This window comes from Lucilia sericata, unplaced genomic scaffold (assembly GCF_015586225.1).
Source record: "Lucilia sericata isolate MDLA Ls3-8-SP2 unplaced genomic scaffold, ASM1558622v1 Contig000870F_arrow, whole genome shotgun sequence".
Classification (NCBI taxonomy): domain Eukaryota; kingdom Metazoa; phylum Arthropoda; class Insecta; order Diptera; family Calliphoridae; genus Lucilia; species Lucilia sericata.
The window spans coordinates 12,570-35,000 of record NW_023994861.1 but is presented as its reverse complement, the minus strand read 5'-3'; the positions used below and the strand labels follow the sequence as shown (position 1 = coordinate 35,000).

The 22,431-nt window shown below is 32.7% G+C and overlaps 2 protein-coding genes across 2 annotated transcripts in view; one reads left to right on the top strand and one right to left on the bottom strand.

Moving 5' to 3' along the window:
* Positions 1-12,886, bottom strand: part of LOC119608691 (electron transfer flavoprotein beta subunit lysine methyltransferase-like) — a 54,791-nt gene extending 41,905 nt beyond the window's left edge. The window contains exon 1 of the mRNA XM_037963203.1: positions 12,765-12,886. Coding sequence (XP_037819131.1) covers positions 12,765-12,850 — 86 coding nt within the window. The 5' untranslated portion in view covers positions 12,851-12,886. The remainder of the gene's footprint in view (positions 1-12,764) is intronic.
* On the top strand, positions 9,412-12,442 carry LOC119608690 (odorant receptor Or2-like). Its single transcript, XM_037963202.1, has 7 exons — positions 9,412-9,708; positions 9,769-9,907; positions 9,983-10,250; positions 11,375-11,474; positions 11,528-11,629; positions 11,949-12,057; positions 12,366-12,442. The coding sequence occupies exons 1-7, from the start codon at positions 9,412-9,414 to the stop codon at positions 12,440-12,442; spliced, it is 1,092 nt and encodes a 363-aa protein (XP_037819130.1).
* Positions 12,887-22,431: the final 9,545 nt, after the last annotated feature.

Here is a 22,431-nt window from a genome sequence, read left to right as displayed (position 1 = left end):
CATATTTAATAATAGAATAAGCTTTAGAGACCTATTCGGGAAGTACGAGAGCTAAGTGAAATAATTTGATTTGAACCATTTTCAATAGACCTTGGATCAAGATGAAAGAATGTGCAAAATTTCATCAAATTATCTTGAAAATTGCGAACTGTAATGTGCGCACAAGTTTTACATGGACACGCAGGCAGACAGCCAGATAGACACACGGACGGACGAATGTCGAGTGCTTAACGTGAATACCTGCCTTGACGGCCATATTTCCCGGTGGTCTTTTTCATCCACTGGATAGACTAGAGACGGTCTACCACGCGCACCTGAATCCTTCTATGAAGAACTCAGGTGGCAATTTTTGTATATGACTGAGCCGGTCCATATACAAGCACTTAGCTGAAGAACTCGCGCTATCTAATCTCTTGCCATAGTAGCCCCGTTGCGGAATGATCAATCCCCGACAAGGAAAATGCAATCACTGGTCTAAAGTCAATAGAAGGGGCGACAAACCCCAACATCAGGTGAAATCAATCTTTCGGTATACCAAAAGGTGACCACCCTTATAATGTCATGCAAGATTACATTATTTAAAATGCAATTTTCATCAACTAATGACCCATTCCAGTGCATTCCTTAATCTCTTAAACCACACTACTGAGATAGCTCTAGAGAAGTATTTTGTAGTCCGAAATATCCTGACAATAAATCAGGATCCTCTGTATGTCAGATAATGTGACAAAGGATGTAGAAATTTCCGAAGCCAATTCGAACCCAATAATTGCCCCGACGAATTGAGGGAACGGACCTCTACCATATGTCGCGTAGCATGAAACAATATGAATCCTGTTGAGATGGCAACAGCACCGAGAACTTCCCTACTAAATCCTCCTGTCGGGCAGAGGAGTCTTTCCCGATCGTTCACTAATTAAATCAGTTCCATTCTCAGATAAAGAACGCTCTACGGAATGACAGGCAACTACCAAGTGTCAACCTGAAAATTCCCCAACATATACTGGTGCCCTACTACGCGAACTCAACGGGTTCAGGAATCCAGCATAAGTTGCTCTGTCACATTACCCAGTGACATCTGTTGAGATGGCAATAGCACCGGAGAGATAATCCAGACATATTTGGCATTTGGATATATCAGTCCTTAAACCAACATTCTCTCCCCGCTAATTTGGGTATAAAACACAGCCACTACGTAGATCCTGAAGGAACCTCAACCAATTGACCGGTCAGGACTAGGTCCTGTGGGCAACCGGCCACCCGTAGTACCAGATTATATGGTGCTCCGGTTAGACCCCATGTCAAATCATCCAAGGAAAGGCCGAGGATACATTTGATCATCACCAGTTTATAGACCCGGCAGACTAGAGGTATTGGTAGCACCTCTATACCCCGGAATTGCAATACACAAAGGAAACATGCCCCGGGGGGAGATAGACAAACAGAAAGACTGATAGATAGACAGACAGACAGACAGACAAGCAGACAGATAGACTTTCAAGTCCTTTTCTGAATGGGTATTATGTGGTGGCTAGGGCTGGTCGTTACAAAAATTGGTAGTAACATTTATACTAAAACCAACCAATACTAAAACATTTAACATTTTATTATGTGCTCAAGAGCCCTATTCGAGGGGTACGGTTGTGCGGGAGCTAGGTGAAATAATTAATCGATTTCAACCAATTTCAATAGGCCTTGGGTCAAGATATGTTTTTATCTGCCAAATTTCATCAAATTACTTGAATATCACGACCTGTAACATCCGCACAAGTTTTACATGGACACACACACAGACGGATGGACATGCGGATGAACATAGCTTAATCGACTCAGAAAGTGGTTTCGAGCCGGGTGTGAGCGACCAATATTTTTGGATATTACAAACATCAGCACACTGAAGCAAACTAAAGGTTGAATCCACTGAAATCGAACAATTTTTAATCGTTTATTTCTTCAAAACTAAATGAATAAAATCCAAAATTTTATTTTAATTGGGTAATAGTCCCACACTAAGTTTTTTTAAACCCATATATGATTATACATAAATACATATGTATACTGATTTTGTCATTCCAACACATGGAAATGTTGGTCACATAGCCATAAAAGTATGTATATATGAAAGTCTATCTATAAGGATCCAGATAGTCTGTCTGTTGAAGTCACGATTGAGTCACAACCTGAGGAGCTAGATTTTAGTAATTTTCCACATATAGTTTAAAAAAATTACTATAATTTGCATTAGTCTATATTATTCTCATTTATTTTTGAATATAAATAAAATTAAAATCAAAACGAATACTGTTACTAATTGAAATTTAAAGTAGAACCGTTAACTCTTCACATAAGTTACATAAATATAAATCTTTTTTAAAGAAATCTAGAGTGAAATTCAAATCATACGCATTCAATTAACATCTAATCAAAATTCGTATAACTACAACTACACTTGATATTTACAGCAAAGACTGTACACGAAGAATTGTTTATGGTTTTGAACAATTTGATTAAAAAAATGTGAACAGCAAAATAATTGTTTACGTGCACAACCTTTATTTAAACAATAAATCGTTTAATTGTTAAATTGTCTTTTTTTATCAAATCTGCCAAAGATAAAAACAAATCAATAATTCAGCATAACAACGCAATTGTCGAGTAAAAAAGAAAGAACAAAGAATAAAACTACGTAAATTAACCAAATTTGAACTCCATCAAAAATTAATTCAATTTGATAACTCCGATGATGCAGACTCATTTAGATGGGCGAGGTGGTTAGTTGTCTGTCTATCCGAGTAGAGTGGAGGAGGTATTTGATGAAACTTGTGACGACACACATGATGATGTTTAATTGTTTTTGTAAATAAAACATTATCGTAGTTTTTTGCAGTCATAATACATATTCGATTTAAAATTAAAGAAAAAATAAATAAATAAATTAATAAAATCTGTTGCCAACTACGAAAATTGACGTAATAAAAATTTATTTAAAAAATTTTTAGAATTAATGTGGGATTTCATGACGACTGTTGTTATTTGTTAACATTTTTTTTTTTAATTTCAGACCTACCTCAAGTTGTAGAATAAAAAAATAACAAAAACTTGGCTAAATATTGTTGGGAAAATTTTAAGTTGTTTGGTTTATTCTTTTAGATAAGATAAAATTAATGATTACAGACTAAAGTATTCCTACACGTATTTGCATAGTGAAAGTAGTTGAAATAATGTTTAGTTAAATTTATAATTTTTCCTTGACTTTAAAAAAAGTGGGGAGAAGGTGTTGAAGTAATCAAATTTGTCCAAAGTTCCATTATCAAACAAGTAAGAAGTTATAGTCGGGCGAGGCCGACCATATAATACCCTACACCTGTTTCAAAATTAAAATGCGATTTAGTTTTCATAATAAAGCATTTAAGTTGAATTGTACCTTGTCTCAGATGTACTTAAGCCACTTATTGTTGAATAAAATTGTGGATATTTAAGTCAAATTTTGAAGGGGGCTTTGTATAGGGGCTATGGTCAAATGAGACCCTAGAATTATAAAATTCATGATAATCATCGAGCCTAGTATTGAACTTGTTTTGTAGCTTTTTGTCGGGATACGAGTATATTAAACATAATTATGAACTTAAGAGCCTTATTCGGCGGGTTCAGTTGTATGGGGGCTAGGTGAAATAATGGACCGATGTTAACCATGTTCAATAGGCTTCGTCTCCGGTAACATAGAAGATCATGTGCCAAATTTCATTGAATTATCTTTAAAATTTCGACCTGTAGTTTGATTACAAGGTTTACAAGTCCTATTCGGGGGTTCAGTTGTATGGGGGCTAGGTGAAATAATGGACCGATATAAACCATTTTCAATAGGCTTCGTCTCCGATACTATAGAAGATCGTGTGCCAAATTTCATTGAATTATCTTTAAAATTTCGACCTGTAGTTTGATTACAAGGTTTACAAGTCCTATTTGGGGGTTCAGTTGTATGGGGCTAGGTGAAATAATGGACCGATATAAACCATTTTCAATAGGCTTCGTCCCTGTGACAATATAGAAGGTCATGTACCAAAGGTTTACATGGACAGACGGGCGGACGGAAATATCTAAATCGACTCAGAAAATGATTCAAAGCCGATTGGTATACTTTAAGGTTGGTATAGGACCAATATTATTGTGCGTTACAAACATCAGCACAAACCCAATATACCCCCCCCACTAAAGTGGTGTAGGGTACAAATATGATAATGCTTCTGTATTTTATGACCCCACTCCAGTTATGAGTATATTTTTAGTGATTTATGGAAGTAATACGATCTGTCATACATATCAATAATACGATTTATATAGCATATAGTCCGATCCTCAATAAATATATGGGAGCTATGACCATTTATGGACCGACCCGGAAAATATTTCTCAGGGTAGTTTATATCTATTTTAAAGACATTTATTATGAAATTTATACCGATATCTTCATTCAGTAAAGAAATATATCCGTTTACGTGGTTATCGTAAGTGGGCCATTGTATGGTAGCTAAGACCAATTAATGACAGATCCGGAAAAAATTTGGTAGAGTCATATATTTATACACAAAACTTATTTATGTCGAATATTATTCCAATATCTTTTATGTGCTTTTAAGTGGTTTTCGGAAATGGACCTTATATGGGAGCTGTGACCAAATATGGACCGATCCGGAAAAATTTCGCAGGGTGTTTTATATGTACTTTAAACACATTCATGATGAATTTTATACCGATATCTTCATTCAGTAATGAAATATGTGCATTTACATGGTTATCATCAATGGGCCTTATATGGGAGCTATGCCCAATTACGGACCGATCCCAAAAAATATTTTTCAGAGTGATATATGTATACACAAAACTTATTTATGATGAATGTTATTGCAATATCTATATTTTTTATTTAGTTATGTGCATTTAAGTGATTTTGGGAAGTGGACCTTATATGGGAACTATGCCCTATTATGGACCAGAGAGATTTATGTATACTCAAAACATATTTATGTCGAATATTATTCCAATATCTTTATTTCTTAATTAGTTATGTGCATTTAAGTGATTTCGGAAGTGGTCCTTATACGGGAGCTATGACCATTTATGGACCGATACAGATTTACGTTAGTAATATAATTTCCGTTATATACATATGTGCAAAATTTCGTGGTGATACCGATATTTTTGACGAAGTTATCAACGATAAACCCATTTTTGAGAATATGTACCTTTGTATGGGGGCTATGGGTAATTTTGGACCGATTGATTTGAGTTTAAACATAATTGATCCCTGGGCAAAATAAATAACTTGTGATAGAATTCATTGAATAATCATTGGTAGTTTCTGAAAAAACTACTCGAGAATTAGGAAAAAATCAAATTTTTTTTCGAGGTAGTCTGAAATTTTTACTCATAACTTTTTACGTTGTAAACCGATTTTGCTGATTTTCAATACCAAACTGTCTAATAACACATATTTTCGGTGAACTTGGTTGATTTCCTTTGCTTAGTTTTAACGTGAGCATAGACAGATATATGGACATATAGCTAAATCGACACAGAATTTGATAAGGACCCGAAATATATATACTTTGTTGGGTCTCAGATGAATATTTCTTGGTGTTATACACGGAATGACAAACTTATATATATCCCCTATTACCACTGATGATGGTGGAGGGTATAAAAAGAGATTTCCTATAAGCGGGCTTATATGGGGCGGGGGGTTAATATGGGCATATCGGTATACATTTTGGTAGAGGAATTTACGTCTATATTATAGTTACATACATATTTTGCAGAATTTTTTGGAGAGATATAATAACATTTATGAGCTCAAAAATCCTATTCGGGAGTACGGTTGTATGCGGGCTAGTCAAAATAATGGACTGATTTTAATAATTTTCAATAGGCTTCCAATTTCATCAAATTATCATTTCATCAGACGGACGGACATAGATTCTGCGATTCTGAGCCGATTGTTATACTTTAAGGTGGGTGTAGAACAAATATTTTTGGGTGTTACAAACATCAGCACAACCGCCTAATACCATCCCCACTATAGAGGTATAGGGTATAATTAAGAATAATATAAGCATTAGAGTGTCTTTTAGAAGGCATTTTAAAAGAGCTTTGGTCTAATATGGACCGATCCTCGTAATGTTTAGTAGAGTGATTTAGGTTTATATCTTAAAGTAAAATTTTATCATTATACTAGTATTTTTAGATCTATTTATAGTAAAATAAATATATAAATTTTAGAGCCTACCAAAATGGTTCCAGCAATCAATTTTGATGCACCTGCTACCGTACTCAAGTTTTTCGGAGAAAAATAAATGTTTGACAACATTCCGTTTAAGTGAAAGAGAATATTATTAAACAATCTATGGGGTATATAACCTGAATGCTGAAATCGGGAAACTCTTTCTGCACATCTCATAGTGATTTAGAAATGTTTATTTTTGGAAATAATACTGTATTTCGGGACTATTAGAGATATCATAACAAATCGCATACGTAGGCGAAATAGGGGCCAGTGGGTGATCCTTCATAGTAGGTCATCTCGGGCCTCAATTATTAGGAAATGCCAAAACCTATACTCCCTTTAACATATACATATATATAATGTTTTGATAATTTTAAGCAAAATTCGTTTATAAGTCCTGGCCCTGAAAAAGAAAGTTGTCTTTGATGAGACTAATTTTGTTCCATCGGCTCCAAAATTAACCAGTGCTAAATTACCCAGGGGTGATTAAAATTTACCGTTTGTTCACTTTAACAACGTTTCTTAATGACCTTGCCACATCTAACAGAAGTTTCAGAAGTACTCATAATAGGTTCTCATCCGAAATTCACCCAGTTGTTCATGTTTATATCGATATATGATTTGTGTACTTGTATTTAAATCAATAATAAAAACTTTAATCATTTATGGGTTAATTGTGTGCGAAAAGTATTAGATTATAACAAATAAAATAGAATAGACGTGCGAAATAATGTAAATAATGTCACGTTTTAGAACACAAGATAACAAGTGTCATGTGGATTACTTTAGATTTGTAACGAAAAATGTGATACATACGTTAAAAACATGCGTATTTAATTGAACTCTTTTTATAATGCCAAAAGATATATTCATTTATTCCACATTATTTCTTTGAAGAAAACTAAAAAATCCTTTTAGTTTATTTAATTTTAAGAAATGCATAAGATACACGTTTTATTGATTGTGTCATTTGGAAATATGTATCGTATATACATATAAGCAATTTAATGAAATTCGCACCAAGGTTTCATCCAAATCGGAAGACATCGATTTTAAAAGTTGTGTCACTTGACACGAAATTACCCACATATTATAGGCTCACTCTGTAGACCGACAAGCTCTGTAAGCTTGCTTTGTATTATGATGATTCCAAAAATATTTTGAGTCTAGAGATGATCGTTTGTGTGCTAGACCGGTTAATATTAAATATTAAAACAATTTACTTAACTACCTATTTGTAATGAGTTATTTAAGTCCCTATTTGGCGTGGTAAGTACATGATTTCTATTTAAATAAAATAAATTATGGACGTTGAAGATATTTGCTGCCATGGGTCCGATCTTAACCGTATTTTGCAACATTTAGTGAATTGGGCGCTTTGAAATAGTTAGCTCTTTTATACACTTTACCTTAGTGAGTCTGTCTGTCTGTGTGTATGTTGAAATCAGTTTCACTAGACCCCAGATATCAGCAAAAATCCGAAAGAACCCATGAAAATATTAGGTCTTTTCAGAAACTATAGCTGCTATAAAAAAATATCGCAAGTATTTTCTTTTGACCAGTGATTAACATGGTTGAAAACTAAAAGAATCGGTTTAGAATTTCATATAGCTTCTATACAAATATACATATGTACATTACTTCTCAAATGATGCGTTTTAATCTACTAAATACGAGAAGAATAAAATATTATAAAAAATGTTTCTGCAGTCTTTTCGAAATGGGTCTCAAAAATTCCGTAATTTTGTTGGAGAATTTCTGGTTATATAAATTTTAAAATAATCTGAAAAATTCTGAAATGGACCAAATCAAATTCCAAAACTATTTTCTAAATATTTTTCTGTATAATATGACTCTCCAAACCACTAAAATAATTTTGTGGACCAAAAATACTCTACATTAGTTCAAAATTGTGGAATTTTTGAGATCTATGTATTTCAAAAAAAAAAAAAAATATTGGAGATATTTTATTTTTTCCAAATTATACTGAGAACCATTAGAAAATATTTTTTATTTATCAGTTCCTCGGGACACTCTACATTCAACATACTCCCGAAAAATAGATTTATAGATTAGAATATCGGTATTATCATAAAATGTTCAAAATATCAATAAAAATTGTATTACCAACTAGAAATTGGATATGTCTATAATTGACCTATGTTAGGTCCATCTCTGAAAATCAATCAAACGAACATAATTCATTTACAAATAATCATATCCGGACCAAGTTTAACAATAATATAAAAATTATGGAAAATTGTTCCTGTATCGGCCATAATTGGCCATAGCTTCCATATAAAGTCCACTTCCGAAAATCATTTAATCGTAAATAACTCATAATTTAATAATGTTATCGGGACTAAATTGTATTCGATTAAATTATTCTGTGCGAATTTTTCTGGATCGGCCCATAAGTGGTAATAGCTCCCATATAAAGACCTCTTCTGATATCGGAATAAATTTTAACATGAAAATGTTTTGAATAAATTTCAATCATTCTTTGTAATTTTTCGTATCGGTGAATAATTGATAATTGATACATATAAAGTCGACTTTCGAAAATCACTTAATCGTAAATTATTCATGAATTATGGTATCGGAATACAATTCTACACGAATAAGTTTGGTATATATAAGTGACACTTTTTCTGGATCGGTCCATTATTTGTTTATAATTTAGGATTTCAAAATTTATAAAATGCTAATTTTTTTATAAATATTCGACCTGTTTTTAAAATCATAGTTGAATATAGCATTTTTATTATCATAGAATTGTATGTTATAAGGATTTAAAAAACAAAATAAAAAAATTTCAGAAGTCAAGGGGGCAACACTAATAACATGGAACCAACCTACTAACATTTTTAAACAACAGCAATAGTTGCAATACTAAATATAAATATTTAATGTGTATTTAATTTGATTAAACTTATTGTAATTTAACAAGAATGTTAAATTGTTTTATAGTTTATTTGTAACAACTTAATAACATTATAATTATTTTTACTCCTCATTTCAACACTTGCAGAAAATTCTTGCAATATATAATTATTTAGCACCCTAACATTCCTTCAATTCAAAATCAGTGGTCGACAAATCGTGTTTATTTTATTATTGGATTCGGTAAAATGTATTACAATTTACCATTGTTTCATTGTAATGCTAAAATCTGGAAATATATCGGATTTATTGAATACGAAAATGTTTATCGCATCATACCAATAATGATTATTGTACTCCTGACAATAATCTGTCAATTCCTTCATTGTTTCGTAGTTCGACAAGATTTGAGTGTTTTAATTATGAGTCTATTTCTGGTGACGATTTTATTAAATTCATTCATACGAATTGTGATTGTGATGAAAAATCATGAGAAATTTATTAAATTTATGAAAGTTATTGAAACTTGGTATAAAGAAGCTGAGGTAGGTGTGGACTTTGTGGGGGCTATGTTTAATATAATTATGTTTGCAATGACATTTCAGTTAACTAATGATATTGCCGCCTGGTCTATACTAAAAAAACTGCCAAAACGTACGGGAGCTATTTCTAAATTCGGTTTAATTTTTGGCTCTTTTGGAGGCGTGGTCACTGCTATAATCCCTCTTTTACTGAGTCACCGTAGTAAGTTTTGAAATTTTTGTAATTTGCCCGGTCCAAAATTATATTTACTATAATAATTTTTCTAAAATTTCTTAGCCCATCCTTATAGCGTTTATATAATCGGTGTGAATGCATTAGAGAGTCCTTTATATGAAATTATTTATTTCGTTCAATGTTTCATTTTGATTCCATTTGTGGTTTGTACTTATATTCCATTTACGAATCTGTTCATAGCTTGGCTTATATTTGGCATACATATTTTACAAGTTTTGCGCAAAAAATTTGAACTACTGCCCGGTGGCAATGATCCAGATCAGTTGAGAAGTTTGAAAATGTTGATAAAATATCATAAGAGGATTATAAGGTAATATTTATATAAATAAAAAAGTAATGTTTGTTTGTAATCGATAAACTCAGGAACTACGGCACCTGGTAGGACAAAATTTAAAATATGTATATGTTTCAGAGATCGTAGGAAGTGTTCCTGTAAAGTTTACATTTCTCCGACAGATGACGTCGAAGTTTTAATTTTCAGTCAATTACACCAAAACCGCTAAACCGATTATTTTAGAGGATTAGAGGGGTATATAGATCTTTACTTGTAGAGTCCACATGTCCAATCGAGAGCCTGCAACGCGGACCAGGCACTACTAGTTGTGAATAAATACATAAAACCTTTTTGTAAATATTTACCATAACATCGGTTAACAAAATTTGAAAAAAGTCGAATACCAGAAACCAAAGAATACTTTTCTAAAGGATAGGACAGCGCTGAATCCATCACTGTTATATCTTCTTTTTCTTAGAGGTATCTTAGTATTTAATCTTTATTTTAACTCGGCAGATTGAACGTTCAGATAACATAACATACAAATGTAGTTGTCATTGCGCTGTTACAGCGTCTTAAATATGGCCAAAAACGGTGTTTTTTTCAAACTTAATGACACGATATCTGGAAAACCTGGATGGATTCTGCCAGATTTGGATTCAGTGCTGCACATTAATTTAGAAAAGTATACTTTGATATCTGTTAGGCCAGTGTTGTGTAATTAAACTGATCAGTCTAAAATCCCAATAAATGTTTATTTTGGATCAACAAATGGGTCCAAACTGAAAACTGGAGCGGGTTTTTTGTGGCCCAAATTTCCAGAAGACCTTTTTTGATATTTTTTTTAATCGGAAATCTTTACCATCCTCAGATAGTCAGGTGTCATTCAAGTCCCTATTATCATTTGAATTCAGTTCGGAGTTATATACTTCACGTTATATTCTTCGCCATGAAGACAAAGAATGTGACGATACTCATCTGTCGGTACGGAACATTATTACGGTATCTCCTTGGGGTATGCAGAAAAAAATGTAATGTATGGGTTCAGTATAAGATTGTTCGTCATTGGAGAGCCCTAACACAGCTTTAACGAACTGATCCGCTGATCTGATTTAATCAAAACAAGAAATTAAAACTGTTATTTTAATTTTTGTATTTAGATATGGCGAAAATTTGGAAGATTTAGTTTCACACGTATGTTTTGTCGAATTGCTGTTATTTACTGCAATGTTATCCGTTTTACTGATATGCATTCTACTGGTAAGTACTTTGAGTTTCTATTGGGACATTGAATTTACTTTATATATTTACAGGTGGACGATATAATGTTCCAAGTAGCGACCGTAGTTTATATATTCTGCATTCTGTATGTCCTATTTTTATCATACTGGCATACTAATGAATTTTCATCGGAGGTGGGTATTGTGGGTTTATACTGCAGAAGTTATTTTAGGAAATGGTTAAATCGGTGCTTAATAAATCACATACTAATTCAATTATTTTAAATCGGTGGTTCTAAACATATTTGGATTTTATTCCAAAATGATTATGACACCCCAAAGTCTAGTCTGGGTCCTTATGATTTGTCGAAATAGCTCGCTCGTATATGTACTCTTGAACTTGGAGAGGAGGGACGATTTAAGCATTTCCTTATAGTAATAGTTCACGTTTACATTCCCTCATATGTGTATCGGACGTACGGAAATAATTAAAGTATTTCTTATTACAATCTAGAGTGTAAAAATTGCCGATGCTGTTTATAGCATTGATTGGACTTCCTCAAGTGTCGAAGTCCGAAAATGTGTTTTAATATTGTTAGTGCGCTTGTCAAACATCATTAACGGTGAGTTTAGTCCACTCAAGGATTTTTCATTAAGAATGACGCATTTTTTGGGTAACTTTAAACCGCTGATCTATGCCAACAAGCATTCAACGTTAGAAGAGCCTTTTGCCAACATTGAACGCGTAAATTCTGATATTTTGGCTAATTTGTGATCTCAAGTCGTATTCCCTAAATAATGACATTTCATATATACCATTAATCCACAAATCATTTAAATGAACAAACAAAATGCATCGTTCTTAATTAGAAACGCTAACCTGTACATAGATTTTATTCCAAATTAATTTTTCGAAATATTTTACAATTAGATTTCAGCTGGCGGTGTGTATCCCATGACATTGGAGGCATTTCAGGTACTTTTAAATGCTGCATACACCTATTTTAACATGGCGCGAGGTTTTTATGGCCCAATAATTTATATCTTAAAGGTATTCAATTGATCACAACACTATTATGCCATGGAGATGATCACGTATACAAATAATTTTATTAATTTTTTTCTCTCATATCAAAACACAAGTAAAAAGTAGAAGCAATATTCATGCCCCTTGGCAATAGGTTCTATGAATTCCTAGACTTTTTATATTGTTATAAAACTATTGAGTCATTAGACGTTCACAATATCATACAATAGCAAATACACCCGTAATATAAATTTAAATACAATATAATATGTATACATTATAGTAGATTTTTTTTTAACTTACCCGCTCGTCACATGAGTGCCACGGCTAAAAACACGCCCCCATGCAGTAGAACCAATGTGAATTCTATGGTATATTTGACGTAACATGTTTTTAATTTAGTGAAATTTATTTATTTTTTGCAGAAATCTAAAAAAAATATACAAAAATAAGAATACAAAGGCAAAAATACAGATATATAGTATGCACAGATATTTGTTAAATTTTTGTTTAAAAATAAAAAAAAAAATAAAAAAATTTATTTTATTTATATTTCTGGAATTTGTTCTCTAAGATATTTCGTTAGGTAGTCAATGAATTGCTCACATGTCTATATATGTACTGTAAGGTGGGGAAGCCTGGGAATGTTCAGTCAATGATAAATGAAGATGATTTAGCAATTGATAGTGTGAAATTAAGTAATGTGTCTTATATGGACGTCACTATACTACGTTACTATTTCACCTTAATCGTATAAGGAGCCTCTAATCATTTACATTATTATTATTATAATTGAATCATACAGATTATATCGGGAAGATTTTTTGTTACGGCTCTCAATCTGTGGAGCAAAATTGGCCATCAGAATGTGTGACTTCGGTAGGTTATGAGCGTACAACAGTCTAACTAACTAACTAGTTAGTTATTTTGGAAGGAGGATGTACATATATACATCAAATCCGAAGAAATACACCTAGGCCCCAATCGGGCCTGTTGTGCGCTCCATAACGAGTGCCTCAGGTGGGAATCGAACCCACCACCTCCGATCTACCAGACTAGAACACTAGCCACTAACCTACCGGAGGCCACGAACGAACGAAACGAACGAAACGAACGAACGAACGAACGAACGAACGAACGAACGAACAAGAACGAACGAACGAACGAACAAAACGACGAACGAACGAACGAACGAACGAACGAACGAACGAACGAACGAACGAAGAAACGAACGAACGAACGAACGAACGAACGAACGAACGAAAAGAACGAACGAAACGAACGAACGAACGAACGAACGAACAACGAACGAACGAACGACGAACGAACGAACGAAACGAACGAACGAACGAACGAACGAACGAACGAACGAACGAACGAACGAACGAACGAACGAACGAACGAACGAACGAACGAACGAACGAACGAAAACGAACGAACGAACGAACGAACGAACGAAAAACGAACGAACGAAAACGAACGAACGAACGAACGAACGAACGAACGAACGAACGAACGAACGAACGAACGAACGAACGAACGAACGAACGAACGAACGAACGAACGAACGAACGAACGAACGACGAACGAACGAACGAACGAACGAACGAACGAACGAACGAACGAACGAACGAACGAACGAAAGAACGAACGAACGAACGAAAACGAACGAACGAACGAACGAACGAAACGAACGAACGAACGAACGAACGAACGAACGAACGAACGAACGAACGAACGAACTAACGAACGAACGAAAAACTAACGAACGAACTAACGAACGAACGAACGAACGAACGAACGAACTAACGAACTAACTAACTAAAACTAACTAACTAACTAACTAACTAACTAACTAACAACTAACTAACTAACTAACTAACTAACTAACTAACTAATTACAATACTTAATTTTGTGAGGATCGGTTCAATGCAGAAACCACATTACATGATAGGTTCTATTCCGAAATTATGTTTGGTACTTAAATGCCTCTCATAAAAATGTGATATACATATATGTATATGGGCAATTTCATATTAAGTGACCCCAACTCAAAAAACGATTTTGACGAAATTTGCACCAAGGTCGGAAGACAAAGTTGGGTCACTTGTCACGAAATGACCCATATATAAAAGAGTAGCGTTACTGACTGTTTTATTACCGCACAGCCCAAACGACCTGAACCTAGAATCATAAAATTTTATGAAGTAAGGAAGAATTTTGTGGAAAATATATTTAGGGGGAAAGAATAGGTAAAACTAACTAATTAAAATTGTTAAATAAATGTTAAATTTAAGGAGTCAAAAAGAGTAACAAAGGTGATTTTGGTACCTTTTTTGGCCCTTTATATATAACTATTTAACTAATAAACATATTAAGATATTTCGAAATATACTGGATATATCTCTCAAAATTATCAGACACTTGTTTCGTACTTTTTTAAAATTCAGTCCTTTTTGGGTTTGTAGCGGAAGAAGAAAACTATATTTTTGGTACTTTTTTAGCATTTTAGAGTTTAGAGTTTTATTTGTTATATACATATACAGATTTAAGCGTATTTTGAAAACTTAATTCTAGAAAAGTTCCATAAAGAAAGAATTTACTCTAATATATCATCGTTCTAATCGTATTTTTTGAATTTTAACAATATTAATATAGAAACAAAAAGAAGAAGAATCAAATAAAAAGGTGAAAATTTTTTGGTACTTTTAGTTCATAAAATGGTACTTTTGTATTTTCTTTAAATTTGACCTAGAAACATAAATTTAAATTTGGTACTTTTTCGTTCTTCAAATGGTACTATAATATTGAAGATGCAGGGTCCTGACTGAATAAGAATCTGTAAGATGGAGCTCTTTGGTACTTTTTCATTTAAAGAATGAACGTTTTAAAGTTTCTAAGTGGGGAACCGAAAAAAATGACACACGGTTGATATGAAATCAGAATTTATAAGAGGGAGATTTTTGGTACTTTAGTGCTTTACTATAAAAGTAATAAAAATTTTGTAAATAATTTAACTTAGGCAGCGAAGCAACCAGGGTACACTAGGACATTTATAAATCTATGTATTCATATAGAAGTGGAATTTTTGGGTGTGAAAAATGAATTAAAAAAATATATTTTAAAAAACAAATTGTTTGTCTAAACAAAACCACAAACATGACGTTTTTCTGCAACATATAATTTAATTATAACTGATGTGACGTATTATTTATTTGTTTATAAATTAAATAACAAAAACAAATATAAATGAATGCTAAATAGTGAATGACGTTCAAATTAAATCTCATAAAAATTGTAAAATTTATACATTCGAGGTCTGGCTTTTTCTACTACACAATTCCATTAGACGAAAGTCCATGTCTGTATGCGTGCCCAAATAAACAATTCAATTTTGTAGGGGGTAAAAATATTATATTATTTTTATTATTTATTTATAGTCCAAAATGTAAATACAAAATCGAAATACTACTTCTGCCTAATTGTTATTGGTTCACATGAAAATTTTTATTTGGTAATTTTATTGCTAAAATAAATTTGTACTTTTTTGTTCATGTGTTATCAATAAAAATTAGTTTTCATTAAAATAGCTGGAAATAAAAATAAATTTGTGATTAATCATGTGTAAACACAGCCCAAAAAATATAGCTACCGATATTTTCTGGGAAAATTTTATATATAGTGCAAAGTAATTATTATAAATTGGATTAATTTTTATCGCAGTCTATATAATGTATGACAAGAAAATGTTTGTATTTCGTAGAAAATCAAAATAATAGATTTAGATAGAAATGTAGAAAGTTATAGGTTGGATGGAATTTTGTTATTTTCAAAATATATCTGGGGTTTTTTAAGAAAGGAAATATACATCAATTAAAAATCGATAATTACTTAAAAAGCTTATGAATTAGAGGTAAAAGTATCAATCAATAAAAATTTTGATGACAAAATTATTAGGAATACATTTTTAAAGTTATATTTAGCTTTGGGAATCTAAAAATAGAAATAGTACGTACGATAATTTTAATATCGAATGAACTTTTATTGATTAGGGGAATCTAGAATTCTAGATAAAAGCTGTTAGTTTAAGGCGACCAGATTTTGGAAATGTAAATAGATGACATAAGATGGAATGGTTATTATCACACCCTTTGTCAGCTCATTGTCCAAATTCTCGTTCTCCCAGAATGAATGATTGGCAGTATTATCCCGGCGCTCGTATATGGATCGGACTTCAAAAGCTCAGCAGAAATCCCGTCAACACCTGGAGATTTGTTCCTCTTAAGACTGCCAATTGAATCTGCGATTTCAACTATGGTGGGATATGTGGAGACGATATATGGGTCATCCATTTGTGATTAACATACACAGTCAAGCCGTATGGGACGGTTACTACCCGGTGTGGTCCTCCCACACCTCAACCTGTTGCTCTTCTGTTGTCGCAAGTTCACCGGTCGCATCCTTAAGGGCCTTTGTGATACTGCGTGAACACCCATCATTTTCCTCAAGAGTCTGTACATATCGCCGGCACGATGGCTCTCCGCTGTGAAACTGAGCGTGCCTGCTGATTTCGTCTAGCCAACATCTTTTGTTCCGACGAGCACTACGTTTCACTTCTCTGTCGAGGTCATAGTATCGGGTTTGCAGATGTAATTTAGAACTATGAGTACGAGCTCTATTAAGTTCAGATTTAATTCTTCCTTTGTTTGATTGCTTCGATGACTTCACCCTATTCCATTAACTCACCCTCTTGACAAGTACTAGCAGCATTTCCCAAGGCTTCGGAATATGAACTACAGCATCCTTCAGCCTATGTGCAGACAGCCTAAGAAGATAACACGTTTATAAAGCGAACCACTTAATATAAGAACAGACGCCCGCTTGCAGCCGCTCCAGCTAGGAGAACAGGCGCTGCAGTCACCTCTCACAATTCGACGATGCTTGACGGGTTTCAATAACATCGCCCAGGGACGACCACGTTTTGTCGACTTGGAGTATCATTGATAAGGATCACACTGGATTCACCATGTAGACCAATCAGTAGCTTTTCCCTTATTATTACACCCCAGGCCCCCCCCAGAATATAATCTTTTAAAATTTTTCTGAGATTTTGTTTACATTTTTGTAAACGATAAAATTATAAATTTTAGATTTTATTTTAAAGATACATACAGGCCTGTCACAGAATTCCATTCCGATCGAAATTGGAATTATAACTTGTAAATAAATCGATAAAACTGAAAAAAATAATAACTTAAAACTATTGTCAAGTCCACGTTTGAAAATGTGAAGTGGTTTCATTCTGAAAAAGTTGTAATTTTCCTTTTTTGAAGAAGAAAATTATAGAAGGACAATTCCACTTTCGATCGGAATGAATTCTGTGGACTAGTCCTGATAAGTTATTTTTCGCTTTTCAACCTAAAATTAACGAAAAAGCTGAGATCTGAGGAAAAAAATTTTAAAATTTTAAAATTTAAAATTTTTTTAAATTTTAAAATTTTAAAATATTATATTTGTCAAGGTATTTTAAGCTATTTGACTTTTATGAAGTAATAAAATTTGTTTTTAATTTACAAAAATAAATATTGATCAAGGTTTTTAAAAATTAAGATGACAAAAGATGACATTATTATGGAATAGATGACAGAAAGAGAACATAAATTTTAAAGATGACAGTCAGTTAAAATAGATGATTGTCCTCTAAAAAGGGGACGTATGGTCAGCTTAGTTAATTTGACTCAGATTTTAATAGAAAAATTGACAGTTTTTGTATTGTAAATCAAGAGGTCAATCTTATCAGAAACAAGTAAGAATTTATAGTCGAACATGGCCGACCATAAGATACCATACCCCAATGATTATGTTAGAAATGTTGACTATTCTTCTAATAATAAAACATTTCATTTAATTTTTAACTTAATTCAGAAATATTTTAACAATTTGTTGCCCAAAAAAGGATTTTCTAAGAGGAGATAGAAGGGGGCAGAGTGTTATAAATTTTGGTAGAGGGATTTAGATCTACATATAAGTTGTTTGTGCAGAATATAATCGTAAATTGTATATATTTTTAAGTGAATTTTGACCATCAAGTCATTTCTGAAGAGGACTTTGTATGGGGGTAGGGTCAAATGAGGCCCGATCTGTACAAAATTATTAAGACTTATATAAAACAAATGTTGGCGATTTTTGGAGAGTGATACAAGAACATTTAACAAATTTATGAGCTCATAAGTTCTATTCAGGGGTACAGTTGTATGGGGGCTATGCGAAATTATGGACCGATTTTAAGCAATAGGCTAGATTTCATCAAGTTATCTTGAAATTTCGACCTATAACCGTACACACAATTGTTTACTTAGACACACAGACGGACGGACATAGCTAAATTCGACTCAACAAGGGATTCTGAGCCGATTGGTATACTTTAAGATGGGTGTAGGACCAATATCTATAGTCGTGTAGAGTATAAAAGGTCTTTAATCGAGAATCCGTTTCAGTTCTACTTTCAAGATTATCAACTGGAGAGACTTGTCAACATTTAGTCAGACTTTATTTGCTAAGATTGTACATTTTAGAGTACGTTTGAAATATTAGGTGAATAACTTAATAATGTGGAATTCACAATGGATGTTTTGGTATGGAATCATTACTGCTGTTAAAAACTTGATCTGTTACGAATCCCGACGAGATATGAAATCATAAGCGACAAGGTAAAGCTCTGTATTTGAAGGAGCCAGTTTAGTTCCATCTATTATGAGGTTCTGAAATCAGACCATATGATAAAATCAATTGATTAGTTAGGAGCGAGCCCTTTGCCCATAAACGCTTGGAATTTGAGATTAGAAAATATTTATTGGGAAATTTTATATCTTCCACCTTATAGTCTGGAGCTTTTCCTTGCCTACTACTCTTTATTTCTATTGATACAAACCGCTTCTTCTGAAATACATTTCACTTCAGAACATGCTGTACATCTGAACTAGTTTGGACTGTTTTCCATAGTCTGGTGGACGAAGCATATAGGCCTTAGTAATGATCGGTTTATGATTTCTACTACCTCTTTTGTAACTCTGAAATTTGCCATAACTAAGATATGTTCTAAGTCCCGCATTGTAGAGATCTGTGTACATTTCGAAATACCTTTCATATAAGGACAACATGCATTCCCAATAATTAGGTGTAGGTTTTTAGGACACAAAATACGGCAATAGAAAAAATTGGAACATTAATTTTATTAAAATTTCGTGGAGGTAAAAGTGCTCGTTTTATAAACAACTTAATCAAATGTTAATCACTGAATATATTGATAAATTTTTGTTTGACTAATCGCACCATAATTTTATTTTTCTATTTTTGGAAAAAATATTGAAAATTGGTGATTAAAATTTCAATTAGAGCTAAAAATAAACTTTCCATTAGTGCTATAAATAATTCTAGCTAAAATACTACTTCTTAAAACCAAAATGATCGATGGAGAAAAACAAACAAAAATATATATAAACATTTTCTTTTGAATTTCAGTGTAAGTGATCGATTAATATTAACGTTAATTAATACAAAAAGTTAACCAGATTTGTTCGCATTTAAACCGGTGTGTTTCTATTCAATTGTCAAACGTTTTTCTATAAGGAAAAGCACGTGTTTAATGTGTGTATTTCACACTGTGTTTTAAAATCCCATGATTTTAGGCAGTTGTAACAAATTTACTAATTAGTTTAATTTTTTTGTTTGTTTATTGTACTAATTAACGTTAATTTTCAAAAATCACCTTGAATTTCACAAATTTTCTTAAAAAGAAATATTTTTACCGTAAACATATGGATGTGTGTTTTTGGGGCAATCTAATAAAAAGTAAATCCCCTTACAAACACAAAATTGTATGTACTTACTACTGGCAAGTATAAATTAATAAACTTATTTTACTCGACCACTTAAAGATAAAAATTCCATTTGTTTATCAATTGTTTTGTATTAGTTCCAAGAAGTTCATAAAATTTTATAATATTTTTAGAATACAACAACTGCGAAAATATGAACAAAAACAAATATATTTTCAGACACCTTTTATGGTAAAATAAAAAAAAACACAACCGGCACGGTTCAAAAGTTGTTTGTTTATTTTAGAGATTCTTGAAGTATTTTTCATAAAACAATCTACTCAGTTTAATGACTAATTATGACTATATAGTATAATATATGACTAAATTGTTGTATAAAAATTATTATTTTTAAGAGACCTGCCATTGAACCTGTTAAATAAACAAATCGTACCTGCTTCTTCTGCTTGTCTGAAGGGGTTCCAAACGAGACACAAACATTTTGATTTTGCTTTCTTTAATTTGATAAATGGCCCCGTAAGGTTTTGTTATCTGAAGAACATTTGAAATAATAATATTTATTTAAACACGGCAACTGCAAAGAAGCAAAACATGCTAAAATAATGTCGTGATAAGAGCATGTTTTGTTTAAGTATTTTAAATTGTTTGTTGTATTTTTTTTAAATGTTTTCAAAGATTACACAAAACTAAAATGTGAGTGTGATTTGCAAATTATGAACCACATGTGATTATGCAAATCATTTTCAATGGAAATTTATGTTATTTTCATTTGCAGCAAATTTCGATAGTAACAGTTCAAATTAATACATATGTTTTGGTTTTAACTTGTCTGAAAATATATCATTGTGGGTTGCTATGGCTAGTTGAAGAGGTTTTTCAGAAATGTTATTAATGTTTTCACTTCATCTAATAATAATTAATTAAAATTTAAAACAAATAAGAAAATACCGCTAGGCGGGTCTGAGAAAAATGTTTTATGGTCTTGATGAAATCATGTATCATATTGTATCGCTGTTAACAATTTAGTACACGGAGGAAAAAAAATATACACGTCTGGTGCCAAATTGACACCAAATTTTTCAATAACATCCATTGTCAAGTATATACATACATACAACAACACATGTAATGTAGACCACGCAACTTTGTCAACATTGCAACAATTCGTTGTCGCAATCTAAACTTTATGAACATCCGTTGTCTAAATGTTAACAAACGTGTTAAGCTCACTATTTACAACGCATTAACAAACGTGGTAACGGATGTGCATAAAGTTTAAATTGCGACAACGAATTGTTACAATGTTGACAAAGTTGTGTGGTCTAAACGAGCGTACAACAGGCCCGATAGAGACATAGGTATATTTCTTCGGATTTGATGTATATACATGCTCCTTTCAAACTAAATAACTAACTATAACGCTAGGCGGGCCCTTTTCCAATTTTTTTCTTAATTATATTAAACAGTTTTGGTTTGGGGGAAAAATTTTCTATTTTCCTTCCCCGTGGATTCTATATCAATCAATATCAAGTCAAGATGCTATAAAGGTGGGGTCTAGATCACGCTTGTATAATGATGTTTCCTGTCATTGACATCAGTAAGTTCATTGGTATGAATGTCGAAGTGCTTTACGTAAACAACTGCCTTTTTGGCCTATTTTACGGTGGTCCTTTTCAACCACTTTTTCTTACACGCAGGTGACAATTTTTGTACATGGCTGTGCCGGTCCATGTACACGCACTTAGTTCAAGTACTCGAGCTATCCAAGCTCTTGCCATATTACTCCCGTTGGGGAATGACATGAGTGTCATGAGTTAAGCTTAATATAACCTCAACAAAGGAAAAGTTAATCACTGGTTAGAGTCGATACAAGGGGCGGACCCAACATCAGGTGATAACACCCTACAAACATTCTCATCATCTAAAGACTCACCCAGTGAATTTCTAGACCTCTTAAGGTCGCTCAACCGCACTACAAAGATGGCTTCTGTTGTTTCGGCTACAGCACCTAGGGACGTAATTGGTGGTTAGAAAACACAGATCTAAATTGTAATTAGCCAGACTTATTTCAGTGGCCTCAAGGACATACTGTGATAAGTTCAGCATGTTTTAGAGTAAGCTCCAACACACT

What these genes read in the sequence shown, in the direction of transcription:
- LOC119608690 (XM_037963202.1), top strand. Translation starts at nt 9,412, where the DNA reads ATGTATTACAATTTACCATTGTTTCATTGTAATGCTAAAATCTGGAAA. An exon ending in CTAATGAATTTTCATCGGAG is followed by an intron (nt 11,630 to 11,948) that starts GTGGGTATTGTG and finishes ATTACAATCTAG; the next exon opens with AGTGTAAAAATTGCCGATGC. An exon ending in CTTGTCAAACATCATTAACG is followed by an intron (nt 12,058 to 12,365) that starts GTGAGTTTAGTC and finishes TTTTACAATTAG; the next exon opens with ATTTCAGCTGGCGGTGTGTA.